Source organism: Aplysia californica, unplaced genomic scaffold (genome assembly GCF_000002075.1).
Source record: "Aplysia californica isolate F4 #8 unplaced genomic scaffold, AplCal3.0 scaffold00438, whole genome shotgun sequence".
Lineage (NCBI taxonomy): Eukaryota > Metazoa > Mollusca > Gastropoda > Aplysiida > Aplysiidae > Aplysia > Aplysia californica.
The window spans coordinates 216,983-237,567 of record NW_004797708.1 but is presented as its reverse complement, the minus strand read 5'-3'; the positions used below and the strand labels follow the sequence as shown (position 1 = coordinate 237,567).

At 36.0% G+C, this 20,585-nt stretch overlaps 1 protein-coding gene across 6 annotated transcripts in view; it reads right to left on the bottom strand.

Annotated features, from left to right (window-relative positions):
- The window catches only part of LOC101853251, a 40,721-nt gene extending 20,281 nt beyond the window's left edge, over positions 1–20,440 (bottom strand). For 3 of the 6 annotated variants that reach the window (XM_005104825.3, XM_005104828.3, XM_013086134.2), the window contains exons 1-10: positions 20,385–20,440; positions 19,656–19,785; positions 17,583–17,728; positions 16,727–16,881; positions 14,516–14,560; positions 11,940–12,069; positions 11,292–11,390; positions 10,217–10,434; positions 9,220–9,246; positions 2,294–4,284 (exon numbers count right to left, since the gene is read on the bottom strand). In XM_005104825.3, coding sequence (XP_005104882.1) covers positions 2,294–4,284; positions 9,220–9,246; positions 10,217–10,434; positions 11,292–11,390; positions 11,940–12,069; positions 14,516–14,560; positions 16,727–16,881; positions 17,583–17,728; positions 19,656–19,785; positions 20,385–20,433 — 2,990 coding nt within the window. In that variant the 5' untranslated portion in view covers positions 20,434–20,440. The remainder of the gene's footprint in view (positions 1–2,293; positions 4,285–9,219; positions 9,247–10,216; positions 10,435–11,291; positions 11,391–11,939; positions 12,070–14,515; positions 14,561–16,726; positions 16,882–17,582; positions 17,729–19,655; positions 19,786–20,384) is intronic. The other 3 variants (XM_035971444.1, XM_035971445.1, XM_035971446.1) reach the window with 3 other exon arrangements.
- Positions 20,441–20,585: the final 145 nt, after the last annotated feature.

Sequence of the window (20,585 nt, the reverse complement as noted above, 5' to 3'; positions counted from 1 at the left end):
TCTTCTTCTTCTTCTTCTTCTTCTTCTTCTTCTTCTTCTTCTTCTTCTTCTTCCTCCTTGTCTGAATGGACGGCCCTGTCTCTGACGCGGAGACTGTCGTTCACGTCATAGGTGCCCCGCACTTCTGTAGAGTCTTTGGGTCTCCTCGCAAAAGGTTGGGCCATTATTACTTACTTCAATCTAATCTAAGTGTCTCGAGCATTAAGCAGGGTAGTTAACTAATTGCAGACGCGCTTTCTGTACATTCGAACGCTTGAAGACACGATGTTTCGGAGTACTAAAATAAAAGAAGCATAGCTTCGTTATTCATAGCCTACGTAGTTTTCAATTTTGTTTAATTTATCTGGCACTTAAAAGGACAGATAACAATAATAGTATACTCTAATATAATATGTAAACTTGTGTTTCTAGACTGTATGGTGGTTCGAAGTAACTCGCAAGTTTGCTTTTGATCGGCTGCTGTCCGACATAATATGTGTCCGCTTCATCTTTATTGAGTAAAAGATGGACTTCTGTTTGGCTGCTAGTTTTGTACTGACACTTCTCTGCAAATGTTCCCGTGTCTGTCCCCGTGGTTTTATGCACAAAACCCCACAACAACAACAACAACAACAACAACAACAAAAAAGCAAAAAAAAACCAAAACAAACAACAACCCTGAAATTATGCCCACAAATTTGAAATTATGCGATTCTGTTAATTTTAACAACGAATTATAACGAAAAATAATCAGAAATGATGCAAAAAATGATCAAATTTTGCTACATTATACGGGGTTAGCGTATTCCCGGAGTATAAATAAGGACATTTTGCCCACTTCCGACCACTTCAACATGTATTCCACCTGGGGCCTCACAAAGGCTTTACCCGATGCCAGTTCGCCTATGGCATGGTTAAATCATTTATGTTACTTATCATTTCGACGTACTTTGCACTTATACTTACCACACACTGAACATGTTTTAATTAGATCAAGTCAGTTTTGTTCTTGAAATTTAACACCCAGGTGTACTCAGCATTCCCACAGTGGGTTTGATAAAGAAATAGGAAAGGGGGGAGGGGGGTGAGGGTGGTTATTGACCCACTGCTCACCAGCATGAAGCGCAACCCTTCTAACAGCGGAAGTTTAGTTTTAAATATAAAAAAGCAAGAAAAACTTATAGCACTTGCAACACAATAAGGTCATATAAATGCCGAAGATTAGATGAATTACAAAAGAAGAAAAAAAGAAAAAAAAAAAAAAAAGAGGGAGGAGAGGTCAGGACGATGGATGTTTGGTAGGAAAGAAGAAGCAAACCACACCAGAGCACTCGTCAACCATCCTCGAAGAGCGGAAAAGAGTACATAACCCTCATTTTTCAGCAGTACATGCATGACACTTGCTTTAGGTACTACCCCATTCGTGTCTTTCCTCCTCCTCATTAAAATACGACGACCACAGAGCCGAATGCTCGGCATTTGCTGCAATATGTCATTGTTGTTGTATGAGTTTTACACCCCTTTGACACTATTTACATTATCTAGGAGGCGGGCTGCTTTGACCCTGTCTGTCAAGGCCAACCTGGGCTGTAAGGGACATACGTCAACACAGAAAAGACGGATGAAATTCAATGAAATTTCTTCCAACAAGGGAATCGAACTCTTGTCTTTTGAGTGCGACGGTAAAGAGTCTAATCGCTACACAACAGACACCGGCGCATTTGCTGGGACCAAACAACTACAAAACAAATTTAAAAAATACTAACTAAAAGATAGAGCAATTAGATATAGAGCAATTAGATACCAAACAGAACAAAGGTCTATGATAAACTATTCCTAGAAAGACAAGAACAATCAGAATCTCCGTCAGATGCAAATCTAAAGCTCCTATATTATAATATTATATCGTTGGCCAACTTCATACTCAGCTGCATTCCTTTGGCCAACATATTCACGTGATAACTGACAATTTATATCCCACTCTGCTAGAAAGGCATAGTTAAATACGATGTTTTATACCGTTTATATTATTTTCTACCACATCTATTCCATGAAAAGATAAAGTATATAATTTAAGAAAAGATCTTGGATTAGAGAAATGTTTAAAGAGTCTCATAATTAATCGGCACCTGAAAAGACCCCTTGTGCAATGTTCTTTAAAAGAGAAAGATGAAAGTAAAGAAGAAGAGAAAGATAGAAATAGAAACGTTTTTCTTCTTAGTGGAGAGTCATCGTACAACATAATCCATTATTTCAAAATGTGTAACAAAATCTACATATTTAATTATTCATTTGTAAAAACTAAGCTCCTTACCTTGTTGAACCGGAGCCAGTTGATGCATGCTTTTTCTCTGTGGAGTTCCGATTCATTTTACTGGAAGCATGGTCAGCTTTGCTCAACGGTCCACTGTTGTTAGCATTGTTATTTTTTAACTTAGTTTGCTTTTTCTTCATCATGTGAAGTTTATAGGCAAAACAGGGCACAGTTGGTGTAGTGACAGACATTGGGGAGTCCGAGGAGCAAGGCCGATCGTCAATGTCACTGTCAGCCAAGCATTCGAAGTCATCACTGTGGAAACTTTCTATCCTAGCTAAAGGCGTTTTCAGAACCATCCAGTTGGGAGTAGTTGGAGATTTCACCTTTCCACTGCCGGATTTTCGACCTGACCCTGATCTTGAGCTTCGAGAAAAACTTGCTATGCTACCACTTCCTTTCCGCGAGGAATTCTTGCTCAGAGCACGCTCTTCCTCAGGAGAAGGAGCGGAGTTCTGGTGGCCATATTTTGGACTAGCGCCAACCCCTATTGAATTATGCCCGGGGCTGGCGCTCGGTTTGGCATTGGCCAGAATAGTGTGTCTGAAGGAATCGGAAATGAGCTCAGTCATGCTGTCTACATGGTCGTCGCTCTCTTCCATGCAGTCAGAGGACATCATCAAGCCGTCAAAATGATTCTGAAGGTCTGAGACCTCCTCATTGCCACTGGGGTCACAGCGGAAGGGAGGGCACTCAGCTCCCAGAAGTACACGATTTTCATTGAAGGCGCACAATGAACTTGACTTGTCCTCAATTTGCATAGCTATTGCTCCATCTTCCATGCAACTGCTTATCGTTAAATGGTTAGAATTGGGCATGAGATTTTTAGTGTGCTGTGAGGATGCAATTGGTTGCAAACTCTCTGATGAAAGCTTAGGGTGAAAGGAATCCTGTTTCTGAGCCTGAGAATCCAGCATTTGCTTCGAAGATAAGCGATCGTTTCCTTTCAGTTCACTCTGGCTCAAGTAAAAGGAATCAGAAAAATCACTCAAACCTTCCGCTGATGCACGTGGCACTTCTAATGAATCCGCCTTCAAGCTGGAGTTGCTTGTAGGCTGGAGGAGGTCTGTAGAAGAGTTAGGGTTGGAGCAATCTGCATAGTGCACTTCCACACTGGTCAGGGGGCCATTTGCCCCAGATATCAAGGGCTTCACTGGTATAATGTGTGAATTGGATTTACTTCGGTTGTTGTCTTTGGGTGGATAGCATTCCTTAAGGATTAGTTTACCAGGTCTGGGAATGCTATTTGCTTTCCCACCATTTAACGACGAAGTTGAATCCTCAGAAGGTGAATTCGGAGTTCCAGGGGACTGAACACTCAGAGAATTTTGGAACCCAATTTCCACCTCTGGAACCTTCAAATGCTGGGTGCTATCAGAACAGACAGAAGGTACAGAAAGTAAGTTGATTCCTATGGGACTCTCCTCTGATGGCACAGTTAGATGGTTTTTCCCATGAGAATCAAAGCTCGGAACTCCTAAAAGGTTTTTGTTAGCGAACACAGTAGTATCTACACTTAATTTCCTCCTCAGGGAAGAGGTTCTCTTTGTCTTTCCAGTTTTAGCCTCTGCTGTTTGACCAAATATTTCACCCGTAATCACTGGAGCACTGCTTCCTTCTTTCGTGGTGGCCAGAGAGGATGCCAGTTCTTTTGCACTAGAAATATCAACCTTCTGAGCTGAATGGTCCACAGAACCTGAGCGCTGGAATGAGCTTTTGCGTTTGTGAGATGGCCCACAAGACTTTGCTCTTCGCCGAGACAGCTTGAAGGAGGAGCTACGGCGAAAGGCCAGCTGGCTGTGAGCCGGAGGGTCAGTCCCCGGCACAGAGAGGCTGGCAGCCACAGGCGTGTGCTCGTTGGCGTTTTGCTGCTGCTGTGACTGGGCGCCCGCTTGTCCCGCAGAGTTTGGAGACAGAAGTGCTGCTGCTGCTGCCTTTTCTTCTCTGATCATCTCCCGCTCCATCTCTATGGCTTGACGCTCCATGTAGTCCTGGTGAACAGACACGTAACCACATGTTAAAAATCAGAATATGTTAAATTCAGTATTGCTGCTGTTGTTGTTGTTGTTTTTGTGTTATTGTCGTTGTAGTTTTAGCTGTTGTTCACGGGTGTAGTAATGCATTATACTTACCACAACAAAAAAAATTCTCCGTATTGTCAAAGTCAAATTTAAAAGAAAAAACGACGGTACAAACAGATTGCAATATCACCTGTGCACAACTCTAATACCATAGTGTCATCAGAGCGCATATCTTTACCCCCTAATTGGTATGTCATGCTCTACCACAAGGTATTACGACTGCTACTGAAGTGAGCATGGCATCACGCAATATATTACATTAACACGAATAACCATTTGTTTACTGGTTTTATCACGATTCACTTCTTTTGCTTCATCCCATGATAAAATTAAAAAAATAAGTGCCCGATGCAAACTGAAAAAAGCTAATTTGTGCAAGCTATTGGTGTGCAAAACACTATCCTGGTGAAATAAAAATAGAAATGTAAACACATGGTGCCCATGTTGGAACAAATCCAAGAAATTATAGCCAGTAAGCAAATTGGTGAACATGAAACACAGTATAAAAACTTGTGAGGCTATAATGGGAGTTTCAGTCTAGATTAAACTGTCCCAAAGTCCCACCCTAAAAACGCTGTGTGCTTTTTATTGTATCCTTAGTAAATCAGCTTTTAACCACCCCTCCTTAAAAAAACCCCAAACAAAAACAATAAACAAACAAACAGAAAAAACAAAAACAACAAACAAACAAAAAACCCCCAAAAAACAAAAAAACAAACAAAAAATAACAACCCCCAAACAAACGACCAAACAAAAAAACCCCAATAGAAATAAAAAGCACATGCCTATGAAAATATTGTAAAGGCTCCTAAACAGACATAATATGTACAGTAGTCTCCCCCTCATTCTCAGAATAATACCCCAGTTAATTTCACAGTAACATGCACTATCATTTCTTTTCTTTTTTTTAAGCTACTTTTGAAACTTATGACACATAATCCTTTCCAACATAATAACTCTCTCCCCGTCCCAAAATGACCTACTACATATATATATATATATATATATATATATAGTTACATTTCAAAATGAAAAATATGAATAATCATGAAATAGAATTTTGCCCCCCAATGATACAGTGCAAGGAGTTTTTGCCTGTTGAGAGCCTATTCATGTATAACATATTGTTATTACTTTTTAGGAAGTCAATGACACGATGCTTCCTACCGTAAACTGCTTGACCAGGTGAATTCCTGAACATTAACTTATTAAAGCAAGTGTGCCAAGCGGGCTTGCTTTATACATCAAACATTACACTGAACTGGTGAAGGTATTAAATCTATAATATAACGGTAAATAGAGTGTAGGTAGGAGGATCAAGACTTTACTTATGAAGTGAAAGATTGCTTTCTATAAACAGAGGAAACTGACTTGTTCTACAAGTCCCACCATAAAAATAAGTTGTATACCATTCATTGTATCCATGCTTAGTCAATTTTAACCCTCTTCTCCGTCCTTAAAAAAAGCTCCCCCTCCCCCCTCTCTCCTTAAAAAATACCCCCCATATCTCCCTCAAAAAAGAAAAAAACCCAAAAACAAACAAAAAAACCCCTAACAAACAATAATAATAAAAAGCAAATTCCAGCAAAATCATTAAAAAAGTTACCAAACAAGTAATATAACTTTTGAAAGATTCCCCATAACTCTCCGTCATATTCAAAGTCTCAGATCTCATATACATTTACACAGAGTGCAGGCATGAGGATCAAAATATTCCCTTACGAATTAAAAGATTATTTCTCATGAATAGTTAACTTACACTTCTATGATAGCGAATTTTATGAAATTATGAACTATAGCCAGGAACATTTTAGTCAAGCATAACAAGCACCAGTTCCACAACTCCTTCATTTCCCTAAACATAAGAGCAAAGAAGCAACTCCGAAATCACCCTTGCCACCTCCCATGAAGAGCAAAAATGAACTAGAAAAATTCAGACAACCCAGTCCCACCACAAAAACACAAGGCGTGCAAATTTAAAATTCATACAACAAAAAAACCTAACATACTTCTTTTATGATGTAATCAAAGATTGTCAAATTATCAAAAGCCATTCAAAATTAATGTAACTGCAGTTAGTAAAAATAACACCATGCACAAAAGATGGAGCTTATGAAAACATGGTCTGAAGACGGTAGGTTTCATTGGCAAACTTTATAATGAAGCAAACATTTTATCATTTTTTTAAAAGAAAAATGAATTCTGTTCGTCATGGAAGAACACAATGCAGTATCAAACAATTATCTTCTGTCACTTCATAGGATACGAATTCATGTTTTGTAACTTTAGTTAAATTCATGTTCATTATAATTTTCAATAACGGACTGTAACAGCTTTAATTTTACACATGTTCACACAACACAACATGATACGGCACACTACAACCACAGGTAGGAATAAATTGGAACAAAATTCAATCCTAGTTGACATTATTATGTGTTGAATTATTTGATTTCAAAAGTAAAATATTTTTAACAGATTAATCAAAATTGTGTATTTTTTAAAACTCATAAATATCTGGGAATGTGTTACTTGACAAAACATCGGGCACAGAAAATTTGTTTCAAATCACAAGCTTCACTTTTGCTTTTGAGAACGTGTACTTATTTTATAAATAAATCTCATCAACCATGGAAAACACTTTACAATCTGTCAGAAGAGACTTTAATTGTTAAAATTACTCCTTTTTGTTCATAAAAATCTTCACAATACACGTCAATTGTTAAAATTGTCCCCTTTTATTAATAAGAATGTTCATAGTGATGACTACACTCTCTGATTCCTTAACTCATAATACTTGCTGAATAGTTCTAAATTATAATGGTTTTATAGTGGAAATGACAAAAAAAAGGCAAAACAAAAAAGCACATGAGATTTAATTAATTACGCAAACAAACAGCTGGCAAACTGTCATAAAACAATGTCTCCACTGAGAGGATCTATGAGCAGCTATGAAGGACAAGAAAAGCTAAGCACACATAAATCAACAACAACCACGAAAAAACATAAGCGCAGGCACATTAACATATTTAGCTGTTGAGTCACTAGAACAGATTAATCACTAAAAACCACAATCAAAAGAGCAATAAGTAAAAGGAGATACATGCAATAGGGAAACAAAAGAAACAGTTAATTCGACAAAGAAGCATGTATGTTTCATATACTTCTGAAACTAGCTCAGGTGTGAAATATATACGTGTTAAGCCAGCAAATTATGCAGACAGTGACAGTGCATTAATTGCATTTTGTTGTATTTTTAAAGCAAAGTGCAATGAAAAATAAATGCTAAGTTCCAGGGATGAAACAAAATCAGAATTCCATAGTGGTGAAGCTTTTTTTTTTTTTAAATTGTTATTTCTCACAATTTGGAATCGACACTAAGTTTTCTATGCAAACAGCTTAAAATATATGAGCTTCAAGATAGTTTTAGTTTGAGATTCAAGAAACTTTAATATTTTGCTTGTGTCATACCCTTTGCTAAAGGGGGAAAGAGACACACAAGAGACAGAACATCATAGATTTGAGAAAAAAAGGTAAAACATTTATGGCTATATTTTTTACTAGTAAAAGAGATAATATTATGTATACTTCCTGAAGTAGACTATGGTAATAAAAACACTACCAAAGAAATAACTTTCTACTTCTTTAGTTGTCATGAAAGTCTTTCTAATTATACAGCTACTGAAGCAATGAAGGTGTAGAGGTTACATGTAATAACTATTACGATGTGAGTCCTCAGCCAGTTGGTAAACCCCTTCACAAGTTAAATCAAATCTTATATTCGCGTGATAAAATCCAGGAATTCCTATAACTGATGAGAAGACATTTAAAGAACTTACAAAGTAAGCACAGACCGATCAGGATATACCTTTTATGAAATATACATAAAAGCAAAACAGGGAAGGGAGGACTGGAGAAAGGAAGAAAGATACAGGAAGAAAAAGGAAGATGGACAGAGCTGGAGGAGAGGAAAGGGGTAAGGGGAAGACCGACTAAAACAAGCATTCATTATTGACAAAAAAACTCCACAAAACTCTTTTGCTCCTCTAAAGACAAAATCCACTCGAAACAACAAGGTCTACAAAATATTTATTTATGGGAAACCTTTAGTTGAGATAACGTTTTTATTCTTTTATATCTTAACACAAATAGAAGGTATAGACACAGCAAATCATTTCAAAGTAAGATTTTCTATGAATGAAATGAGTCTGTAGGATCACTTTCAAGCAATCTCTTTCCAAATAAAATGTTACTTCCCTAAATTACTATTAACCTTAATTTATTTGTATAGACAGGGAAGAAAATGTAGATGATTAAAACCGCTTCTGATCAGCAATAATGACCAACATTTTTTCTTGACTGTTAAGAAGCAATTGCTTCATACAGCTTTCATCAAGGAAACCTTTCAGAAAAACTACTACTCATTTTTAGCAAAGAATTATCACTACTTAGTAAGTAAATGAAACGCAAAAAAAAATCTCGAAATCGATGGATACTACCAAATTGCCTAAATACACCTTTAAGCTTCCATAAAACAAGACTTGGTACAAGAAAGTGAGAGGTTAAAATTTGCCAACAAGCTTCGCTATATGATATTGCTGAGTACTTTTAAGAAGTACAAGTAGACTACAGTCCAAGAAAAGTAAGCCATTATGCACACCAAAATAGAAAAAAGAAGGACAGAAAAAAATACATTTTATATGAAGTAGAGTACAGCTGTATACATTGGTTATATTAATGATTATACTGAGTATATATGAACAATGAAGGAGAATAATTTGAACAACCAGAATGCAATGATAAAAGTAGGAAAATTGTATTATTAATGTAAGATTTATACCGTACCCGCTTCATTTGGTTTCTCACTGATAACTGTATGATTGGAAAACAAACAGTTGAAGGTTAGAAAATTTCCACCCAAATGCAGTACACCATAACCCATAAAAAGACTCAAACCAGCATTCTAGAGTATAAAATCTGAACTCATATAATTGAACTATAAGAGGGTGCTCTCCCTCTCATCAAAGTTAGTATTCGTTTCAATGAGGGAAAACTTTGACAGGGCTTTTTCATAATTTACTCGCCTTTATTTAAAGCCAATTGGATTTACATGAAAGGATAAAAGGAAGACTGTTGAAATATTTCAGAGGTCGATTATATGCCATTTGATTGAGTCTTGAAGTGCCAACTTCACTGGAAAGGGAGCCAGATATAGATTGAAAAAGATGGATGAAAATAAAAAGAGCTTATAAATAAAAATGAAATAAAAAGAGGAGTGAAAGAGGAAAGATAAAGCTCAAGAATGGTAGCTCCAAAATAGACACACACACACACACACACACACACACACACACACACACACACACACACGCACGCACACACACACAGGCAGGCATGAAGCTGGATAGAGACAGTTAGTATGACTTGTTGTAGCATAGAGTTATGCTAAACAAATTAAGTCTGAGAAAAGCTGACACTTCAGTCCCACACAGAATATCGGTAACGGTTACAAAGGAGGGAATGTTTTCCTATTAAAAACTGAGAGCCAAAAATAATTCAAAGCTTAACCAGTTGTGTGTATCCACTTGGAGTAAGTTATTATGAAGAGTGTTGTCTAAAGATCACCCCCCCCCCCCTTCCCCTTTAGAAAAAGTAAAGACATAAGTTTGCTATAGGAATATAATACTCATTCAAAGATCGTTTCTTTGAAACAAAAATATAACCTGACATTGTGGGTGCATTTTTTTTCTCGCCCCGTTAGGTACATATGTCATATTTTACTGCATTATCTGCACAACATTCTGCGAGAGATACTAAATCTAAAGTAGAACGGATGACTTACACCCTGGGTCCCATGCTGCTGCAAATGTGGGGAAGGCATGGGTGACCTGGACCGTCTGCGAGACTTGCGTCGTTCTGGACCCAGCCAGGTGGGAGTGCTGCACAGTGCAAGGAAGTCAAAGGAACTGAACTTTGTCTCATGGTCTTGTTCATTGCCGCTGTGTGGAGCTGATTCCATATTCATGTCGTCTGACGGCAACAGTAATGCTGGAGGTGTCACTGAAATAGAGCGAATGGAAGAGTTGTAAATAATTATTAAAAAAAGATATTATAAATGTCTTAAACCCCCCCCCTCCCCCTCCATCTTCACAATATAGTTCATTCAAAAAGCATGATTATTTGACCCTGCCTGGGATATGACATACCACCAGACAAATAGAGATACTCGATAAAACAACTTAATCAAAAGGAAACTGGTCTCATATTTTTAGAGTACAACAGCAAATAGTCTAACAATTGCACCCCACGTTGGTTGAAAGAATTGAGCTAAAAGTCTTATTGAAATACACTGTAAGAAAAATAAGAACAATCACAGCTCCTCAACATTTCAGGAAAATATAATACTCATAACTAATGATAAAGGTAGAGGGCCAATAAAATTTAAAAAATCAAGTGGGCTTCTTTTTCGCCCTTCCCATTTAAAACTCAAAAATTCACTTTTAATAATTGAAGGTATAAATATAACAGAACTTCCCAGCAAATTACAGTCAGTCACATCAGTTGTTGCAGTTAAGAAAATAAGAAAAAAATAAGAGAGCAGGACTTACACTAAAAGACAGTTTTCACGAACTTTTCCCCCCAAAAGGACTACTATTAAAAGATCTGCATTATTGGCTGTTCAGTAACAATAGCCACAGCATAGGTTAGAATACATAATTCCATTATTTGAAAAGGGAATGTAATTAAAGAGTTTTGTATGTAGTTCTTCAGAGAGGAAAGTTTCTATATTCATCAGCATTATCTGCTGTTCTATTAGAATAGCAGCAGTATACATTAAAATTAAAGTCATGCACTAATCTAAAAAGGTGAGAAAAAAAAATTATAATTAGACGAAAGGAATGGCGAATCTCTCAGACCATGTTTCTTATCTCCAGATCTGGCATGAGCTGACTTGGACCTCTTGGCACGCTGCTCCTTCTTCTCATTCTTCAGTGTATGATCAACATCAAACACACCTAGACAAATAGACCGAGACTTTGCTTGAGTAAAGAGATGCATATCAACACAGCAATCAACGACATATGAGGAAGAGCAAGACAAAAGCACAGAAACAACGACGGAACAGAAAAGAAGCCTTTTAATGGTGCCCTCAAACAACCAAAAGCAAGTAAAAATGAGAGGGCAATTATTTGCAAATGTTTAACCTTCAACTCTTACAGATAAATTAGAACATAGAGGGCCTGAATAAGCAACTTTACACTAAGATGAACAAGTGATAATTTGAACAAAAAATGCTGGCTCAAACAGAGAAGTTTGAACAACTATACACGTCATTAGACTTCAAATACACAATATTAATCATAATACTAAGAAAAAGGGTGAAAATAACGCTCTGTAGATACTTAATTGTCTTGGGACCCAAAAAAATAATTCAAATTTCCTATTATGGATGAATGAAAAATTATGTACCAGAATAACTCTGCTTTACATTGTAATTTCATAAGGTTATGAAAATTGAGTAAGTAGCAGTAACAGAAGTATACCTTGTGAAATAGCGTCCCTACCTTGCTGTTGCCGTTTTCTATCTAATATCATATTGAACATCGCAGACATTTCATCTGATTTGTTCTCTGCGACTTTCTGGTCCACCACCTCTTTCTTCATGTTTAAGGCAACTGCTAATTCCTCAATGGCCTGAAAAACAAAAATACAGAACAAGAAACTTCTTTAGTCAATGATAAGAAAAAAACGAAATAAGACCATAGAAATTGAAACTTGTGTTGAGAAAACCGCGGATGACTTATCTACTTCAAAAAGAACTGGGGTGGGTGAAAACAGCAACAGGAAATTGTGATAAAAGGAAAACTATTGTCTGTCGAGTGAAAACAAAACATATTTTAGGTAAGAATTTATAAAATATGATAAAACAAAGAAGTTGATATCACTTGAAACTGTATTTTGATATGTAAGACAAAAAACATGGAACGTTCAGATTGTCCTTGGGTTTTCACTGTGAAAGACTAGACTTTTGAGATACATTAGGTAACATTTGGGGCTTTAACAGACATTTTTGAAAGCAAAAATCAATCTAATGATACATATCACGGGTTTCTTATAGTGATTTAGCTTTAAAAAAGCTTACATTAACATTATTATCCTATTTTATTGCATACGCTATCCCCAGATATAAACTGGAAGAAAAATGTTGACCACGGCATGGACCCCCAGAACATTAAAAAATCACAGAAGCAAAAGAATGCCTGTGGGATTTCAGATACCAGATCTTATTGCATTACCAGGAATATCGTTATTTGTTAAGCCTCATATATAAACCTATAATTCATTGACTTATCTTGCACATATTTTCATACCGAGAGGGAAAGAAAAGAAAGACACAGTCCCAGAGTGAGAGAAATTGTACTGTTTAAAAAGTGCACTTGATCCTCAGACACTGAGGACCCACAAACAAGCAATAAGAGTTCATAACATGCCCTCTAAGTCAAAAGAAAAGCAAATGAGAACGCCGCTTTTTGTTTACAATCGGTTCTTCCACACTTTTGTGTAGGTAAAAAAAAGTAAAACACTTTTTGCCATATCAATTAAGCTCTAAAGATGTACACTGCTCACCCGTTCCTACCCATTATCCGTTTACTTCTGCATCAACATATGAACACACTAACACAAATTAATGTTAAAAAACAACACAAAGGAAACAAATCAATCAGCAAGCTAAAAACAAACCCAAAGTGAAATAAGAAAGTAAAATAAGAAAACAAGAGAAAAAATAAATATAACGAAGCTATAATAATGGCCCTTTCTATTCTAGCAAGAGCAGATTTTAAAACAAAAGTGGGATTACTTATCAATGTTGTTAAAACTTACGCAACAAACAAGTTCTCACCATTAGGGACCAACAGCCACAGTCACTATAAGACTAAACCATACTAAAGCTATCCCCCTCTCCGCTCCCATCATTTTTTTTTTCTCTATAATTGAAATCTCGCGTTACAAACAAAGACAAAATGTGGCAACCTAAATACAAACCTAATGTAAACACAGACTTGGAGAAAATAAAACTCAACCAAAATTCCAAGATGCAAAGATGTATACAAATTTGTGTGAGCAGAATGCAAGCATCCAAAATCTCCCACACAGCAAGAGCATCCACTACACAGGCTGGCAAGCATAGATTTATGAGCATTCAGGTAAAGATGAATATACCAGAAATACTATGGTTATTGAAACATCTCTTTTGGAAAAGAGACAATGTCATCCATATAATATGTAAATTCATGATCTAAAACTAAACACCAAATCGTTGAAGTCAAACATGAAACACTGTCCACTGACTTGAACACAATTAGTAGAACAAAGCAGCTGAAGTTCTTTTTCAGCTAGTGCAAACCGTTTGGCTGATCAAGTCCTAAAAGCATGATGATCTCACAAAATAGAGAGTAGAACACCTGAACATAGAACATAAGAGGTGCCTAGATCCTGGCCTTGTGGAAAACTGAAGGCATATCATGACAATGATGAACAAAGACATTTCTGTAACTGTTGTTCCTTAGCAGTTTGCTTCCACCATGATCAGTGCCATTGAATTATATTATAAGTACTTTTCAAACTGAACACATCTTTCCTTCAGAATCCACTCATCCTGATCGTCTGAGAAACCGCAGCGAATTACATTTTTCACAAATGCGTTAATAATAATATAATTTTCAGTTTAGCACAGGGTAAAAAGCCAAGAGGACACATAGCAGTAGCGAAGCAGAAGATACTATGTCAGTATGTCCCAACTTAGGAGTGAAACGGAAAAAAAAGAAAAATCATACTTGCTAAGGAACACAGTATTGTACAAACAATTAGACATAGGGTACGATGACCAACATTTCCTCATAGCCTCTCCGAAATCTTTTTTTTTCTTTTTTTTTTGCAAGCTGTCCTTGAGTACAGAGCCCTCAGACAAAAAAAAAAGATATGAATCCAACCCAGAAATGTACTTCTTGGTATTAACAAGGGATGCATATCAAACAACAGCTATGTGTATTAATTTCAAACACAGTGTTTCGACTGTACTGAAGTGCAGCTTGCATAAACTCAATGAAATGGACAAGTCAAAGCAAAAGTGTTGGGTTACCTCATCATCGTCTGCACTACTGATAGAATCCTGCAAGAGGCAGGACTCGAGGCAAGGACACAACAGATGACATCATGTGAACATTGTGAACCAACACAGATCCATACAACTACGTATTGCTCACCTTTCATATCATGTATACGCATATATATTCAATAGATCTGTATATTTATATAAACCCTTCTATTTGCTCTCAATTAACAGCAGATATCAGATACCATGAGAAACGTAGAAAAATAATTTTTTAAAGCGAAGATTATATATAGTCTAATACAGTATGATACATTATAGTCTTCGCTATAAAAAATAGTTTTCCTACATTTGGCACGGTTGGTATATTCTGGTATCTGCTGTTTATTTCCCTGTTTACCTACCCCGCAATCTACAAAATACAAAATCCAGCAGATGGAACTATGAGATTTTAAACTACAAAAAGTTTAATAACTGTTTAACATTTTGAAAAGTTCTTCTTTCCATCCATTCTTTATTTCCACATCTTTATAAACTCAGAGAAGAGGAAAAGGATAAAGGGTGCTGCTGCACACCAACAAATTGTAAAAAGTAGTATCAAGTAAAAAGATTGTTATTTTCAGTGGCAATATCTAGACGCTTGAATCGAGTAAAAGTGAAAGTAAAAATAACATTGATTAAAATCTGCATTTCTACTTGATTTAAACAGATCAAATTTCAACATAGGCCAACAAAAATCAAAGATAAAAAAACTAGTCTTTTCTTTCATGCTACGCAATACTATGCTTCATTGCGCACAAATCTTTTGATACCAAGACACTATGCAGAATTATTTAAAACTCCACTTTCAGGTAAGTTTACGACTTTTACTGAAGCCACATAATTATCTTAGGGTGAAATCTGAAGCTTGAATACCTCTGTCTAGATTTTAAAAATAAAAGTGCAGTATCACAAACAAACCAAATAAAGCACAGCTTGCAGTAAACAGAGTTGATAAATTGAATTGAATATTAATTAGCCTGAACTCCACATAATTTTCATCAATACATGAAAACTAAAAATGAGAAAAACAAATCGAACAGTTATATATCTATATATACCTCCAAAATTGCATTATAATGATAAATGAATGGAGCCTTAACCCATTAATGATCGAGAATGACTGCCTAGAATATTGTACCATTTTGAATGGGAAAGGTCATTAAACAATAAAGAAAACTTTCTACATAGATGTCAAATGGTAATCGTATGAAAATGTACCTGAAACCACAACAATTAGACTGGCCTTGCCTCACTACAGAGACCAGTCTTTAAAACACAACACTAACAAAAATTTTAATAATTGCTATAATTGATTGCAAAATAGAAAAACATAGGGGGAAAACACATTTTTCTTGGTGTCTGTATTTCTCTCTCATGATCAAAATAAATGTTGAATCTCCTTTATTATGATGTTAATATTGTTTCCAACTTCTAAAGATAGATTACATTTACTTTTCCTGAACTATAGTGTAGCTTACACTTAGCAAAGAGTTTAGATAAGAATTCAGTAAACTTGAAATACTTCATGATCACTACCCAAAAAAAAGGGATAGAAATTAAAAGGAAACTCATTTTCTCAGTAACTTCGCTGTTGTGTTTGGATAATGCACATGGTTTCACATATTATTAATGTATTACTGAAAATAAGTTTAAAATAAGCAGTTATGGAAACTGGAACAATAAAGCTGATAGAGGAGCAAACTACTGAACACAACAAAAACACTGAAGCACATTTTCAATTCAGCATTCGGTATATATTGTAATATAACTTCCAGTATTTGCTTGCTGGAAAAAAAGTATCTCTACTGAATCTTCTTTGTGCCTCACTGTCTTTGCAAAAGCTAGACAGCTACTCCTTCCAGGCTATGTCTTACATTCAGGACTCATTACAGATATCAATGCATGCTTTCAATGGTATAAGGTCTCTTCCACCTTGTAATCTGCCTCATCACAATTTGTTATGGGTAAGAGGAATATTTAAAAGTTGCTGTTGTACTTTGCATAGACATTCAGCTTTGATTCTGAGAACTGATCACCTACTAAAAAGTTGAGCCCAAATATCTGTAATATAGGCCTGAAATGATTGCATTCAAGTTATACTTTAAAAAAAAACGCTTTGCAAACAACAGTAGCAAAGAAGCTAAGGTCAAGATAGCAAAGCTAAATCAGTCAGAGACTCAAAACTTGAGCTTACTGTACCTGAGATTTCATGTTTTTGTCACGAGGAAAGCTCTGAAAGGGCACAAAAGGCTTTTTGCCGTTCTCTGTCAGCCAAGAATGTATTTCCATGTCTAACAAAGGAAGGCGTATGGATGGTGAAGGTTCTATCACTTTATGCAACAAATCTTGACAATCTGAAATATTAAAACAAAAGGCATTTGAACGAATAATAAATGTGGGAAAATCTAAGAGTGTCGAGTCCTTAAAAATACTATCTGCACTTGAAGTGTAAATTCTACGGTTCCCATTTAAGTTGCACTGTTTAAAGCTTTAAAAAAACCCAACTTAGCCAAAAGTAGCTTAATTAGCTAGATTCAAATTTGATTGTTGTTTGTTAGGTTTTTTTTGCTGGGAGGGGAAGGACTTCTCATTACCTCTATTTCCAACTCCATGTCAAAATAATAAAAATGAAAAATTTGAATAAAATCACTCTTTAAATTAAGAAATGAACAAACATATATATATATATAGAAACAATATATGATATACCTTTATTATATAAATATAGTCAAATCTGCTCTAATAACCACCTGTCCAAGACACACCACCTGTACAAATCCACCCTGGGTTTTTTTATATATTATAATGGTACAGTGCAAGAGGACCACCTGTCAAAAGTGACCACATTTCTCCTCCATCGTAGGTGGTCATTTTGAACAGGTATGACGGAATGTATTCCTGAGCTAAAGCAAAAGGCTGGGGCTGCTCACAAAAATTAAATTAAAGTGTAAAAATAGTTCAAGGCAAGAATAGAGCTGCCATGAGAGTTATTTAAGCTGGAGCATAAATTTAAATTTATCTTCAGAAAACTGGGGGAAAAAACCCCCAAGCTTACCAACAGACAGATGCATCATCTCCTGGTTGTGGACTTCCACCAAGCCTTTCTCCATCTGTTGTACCAGCTTTTGCCTTCTGTACTGGTCAGTATAAGGTGTGGTGAAAGGAAGCTTTCCCACCAACATGGCATACATCACAACACCTCTGGAAAAGGGAAACATTAGCACCTTGAATGAAAACTGAAAAGGCTGCATTTCACATTTTCAACAGAAATTGGCGAAGGGTCTCTGAGAGGATACTTAGAAAAGGGTAGGCCTACTAACTTTTTAAAAATGAACTCCTTCTCTTTTATATTTAGTTTTCTTCAATGTTATCCCATTTTTTAAAAAAAGTGTCCGTTATCGCGGAAACAGAAATTATAATAATTGTAATAATAATAATAATAATAATAATAATAATAATAATAATAATAATAATAATAATGATAATAATAACAATAACAGTAACAATAATAATATTAATAATAATAATAATAATAATAATAATAATAATAATAATAATAATAATAATAATAATAATAATAATAATAATAATAAAAATAGGCCTAATGCTGCAATTTTTTTTTTGTAATTGATGGTTTGCTCCGCAGCCTCTACGTTTCCTTTTCTATTGTCAACCTACATCCCTGCCACTGTTTTCAGCTCTCAAGCCCTTGTTCAGGGTATGCCCCTTTTTTCCTGAAGCACAAGTAGACATAAGCCTATATCTCAGAGCAGATACAAGTTAGTGATTTGTGTTTTTATGTAGTCTGTTCCTTTTATTTCACTTAACCATTAGTCTTCTCTCTCAAAACCTTTCTGGCAAAACATACATTGTCATGTTGTTATAACAATGTAGCCCGCCCATAAGTTACAAATCAACTGTGGTAACAACATTTCACAACATACCAGATTTTTTTTTTTTCGAGAAAATTATCAATTGTCAGTTTGTATAGCGTGATGACAAAATGAGTTGCTTCTCGGATTCGAGCCGTATGGAAATTGATAAATCACGCTTACAGGTTAAGTTTTGACAATTTATACGTGTAAAATAACAAAAGGCATGTTATACTTAAAGAAATATAGCATCAATAGAAAATCTACAAATTTGAGCCTTGTATTGACTTTTGGCCAGTATCTCCATTTGCGGATTGTGAGAAGTAACTTTGTCAGCAAGCCTCACAAGTGTTGGCCTGCTTACATTGATGCAATATAGATCTAGGCGATAACATTGGAGTCAGCAGGTGTGGACAAAGGCCTGCGCTAAGCTCTATAATTAAGTTCTTTAAAGTTTCAAATTCTTTGAAGGAAGAATATATGCTGATTTAATTCTTTTTTCAAATAAAAAAAAATTCAAGCCCTTTACTATGGGCTACCCCCCCCCCCCCCTCCTTTCCCTCCTTAAAAAAAAAATTACCAAAAATTTTAAAAACATCTCACACTAAATATCATTCCATACATGGTATACGGAACATTAATTGATGACACCCGTTAATTGGTTGCTCTTAAGTACAAAGGGGCTATCCCGAAAAATGCTGTGTTGAGAAAATCCAAGGTAAAGGTTTTGGACCATTGTTTAGTTTCTTTAAAAGACCAGGAAAGTTTTCTCTATGACCAAACAAACACACCAATGAAACCAAGCTTCCCCTATAGGTAAGGCAATGCCCCCTTTTGGGATAGGTCAAGATTTCTGGAAACCCCCCAAAATCTGGGTTAGCCCCCTTGTCTTTAAAAGGGACCAATTGGTTTTTTAAACTACAGAGTGGAGCGTAGACACAATTTCAGTTTTTTCAAATCTGGAAAAATATACAATTAATAAGAGCAGAACTACAGACAAAAACTAGATCTAATAACAAATTATATATACTTGCAGGACAGATGAGAAGTAAGAAGTCTCAGTAGACCTTCTGCCCTCCAACCACTAGCGACAGAATATTTTTGGTTAGCTAAATTGTCTTCGGCACCATAATTAAAACACAACGATTACGAATCGAGATAATTGTCCCTTAACTGAATAATCTATACTAGATCTACATCATCATCATCATCATCATCATAAAAGATGACAACAGATAACTGCCAAAGTGACGTACAAACTCCAGACGTCAATCTCAAGGCCGTATTTCTCTCCAGCTGTGAAGAGTTCCGGGGCTGCGTACTCCGGAGATCCGCAGTGAGTCTTCATCAGCTCATCTTTGGCGAACGTGTTGCTAAGACCAAAATCTGCAGAATAGAATACACATCAAAATTTACGCCATAACCCCCTGCTTTCCCTTCCCTTCACAAAGGAAGTGTAAACTGAAATTCAAAAGAAAACGACCGTATCATTCAAGTTTCTACATGCCAATTCCTCGTGGCTGTACTAAAACCACAACCACAGTCATCATTGTTACCGATGGACAGTTGAAAAAGGAAAAACTAGGCCTTCTTGTATACTCGTAGACCAAGATCTACTCAATATTTTTTCGGACGATTTCAAAATCAGTAACAGGAAACAAAAAAATATTATTATGTTTTTGGAATTACCTCCCATATTAAATATACTGAATTATTTCCCTTTGACCATAAAATTAATGTTTGCATTCTAACTTTAATAATGTTTTAGGTCAGTTCTTTCCCTTTGCACAATAACACCACCATCACCAACAATAACAGTAAAATCAGCAGAAAAAAAGGAATTTTCATATTTTAATATAAATCATCATCCAAACAGTTCACTCCTTCTCTAATGGTGCTTTTTTTCGTCGATGAAAGGTGTAAGGGAGGAAGATTGAGAAAAGGGTTACAGTCTTGAGGGTAGATTAGGAATTTATTCAACTCACCCACAAGCTTTATGTTCTTCTTTGGGGTGTCCAGCATGATGTTTTCCATCTTCAAATCCCTGAAAAGACAGGAAAAAAGAAAAGGGCATTCAATCTAACGGTGTATGCCATAAACTAATAAAATAAAGTGAGTACGTGACAGATTCTTGCACACACGCAAAGGCGACATATAGGAGCACGCGCGAGCACAAACACCCCCCC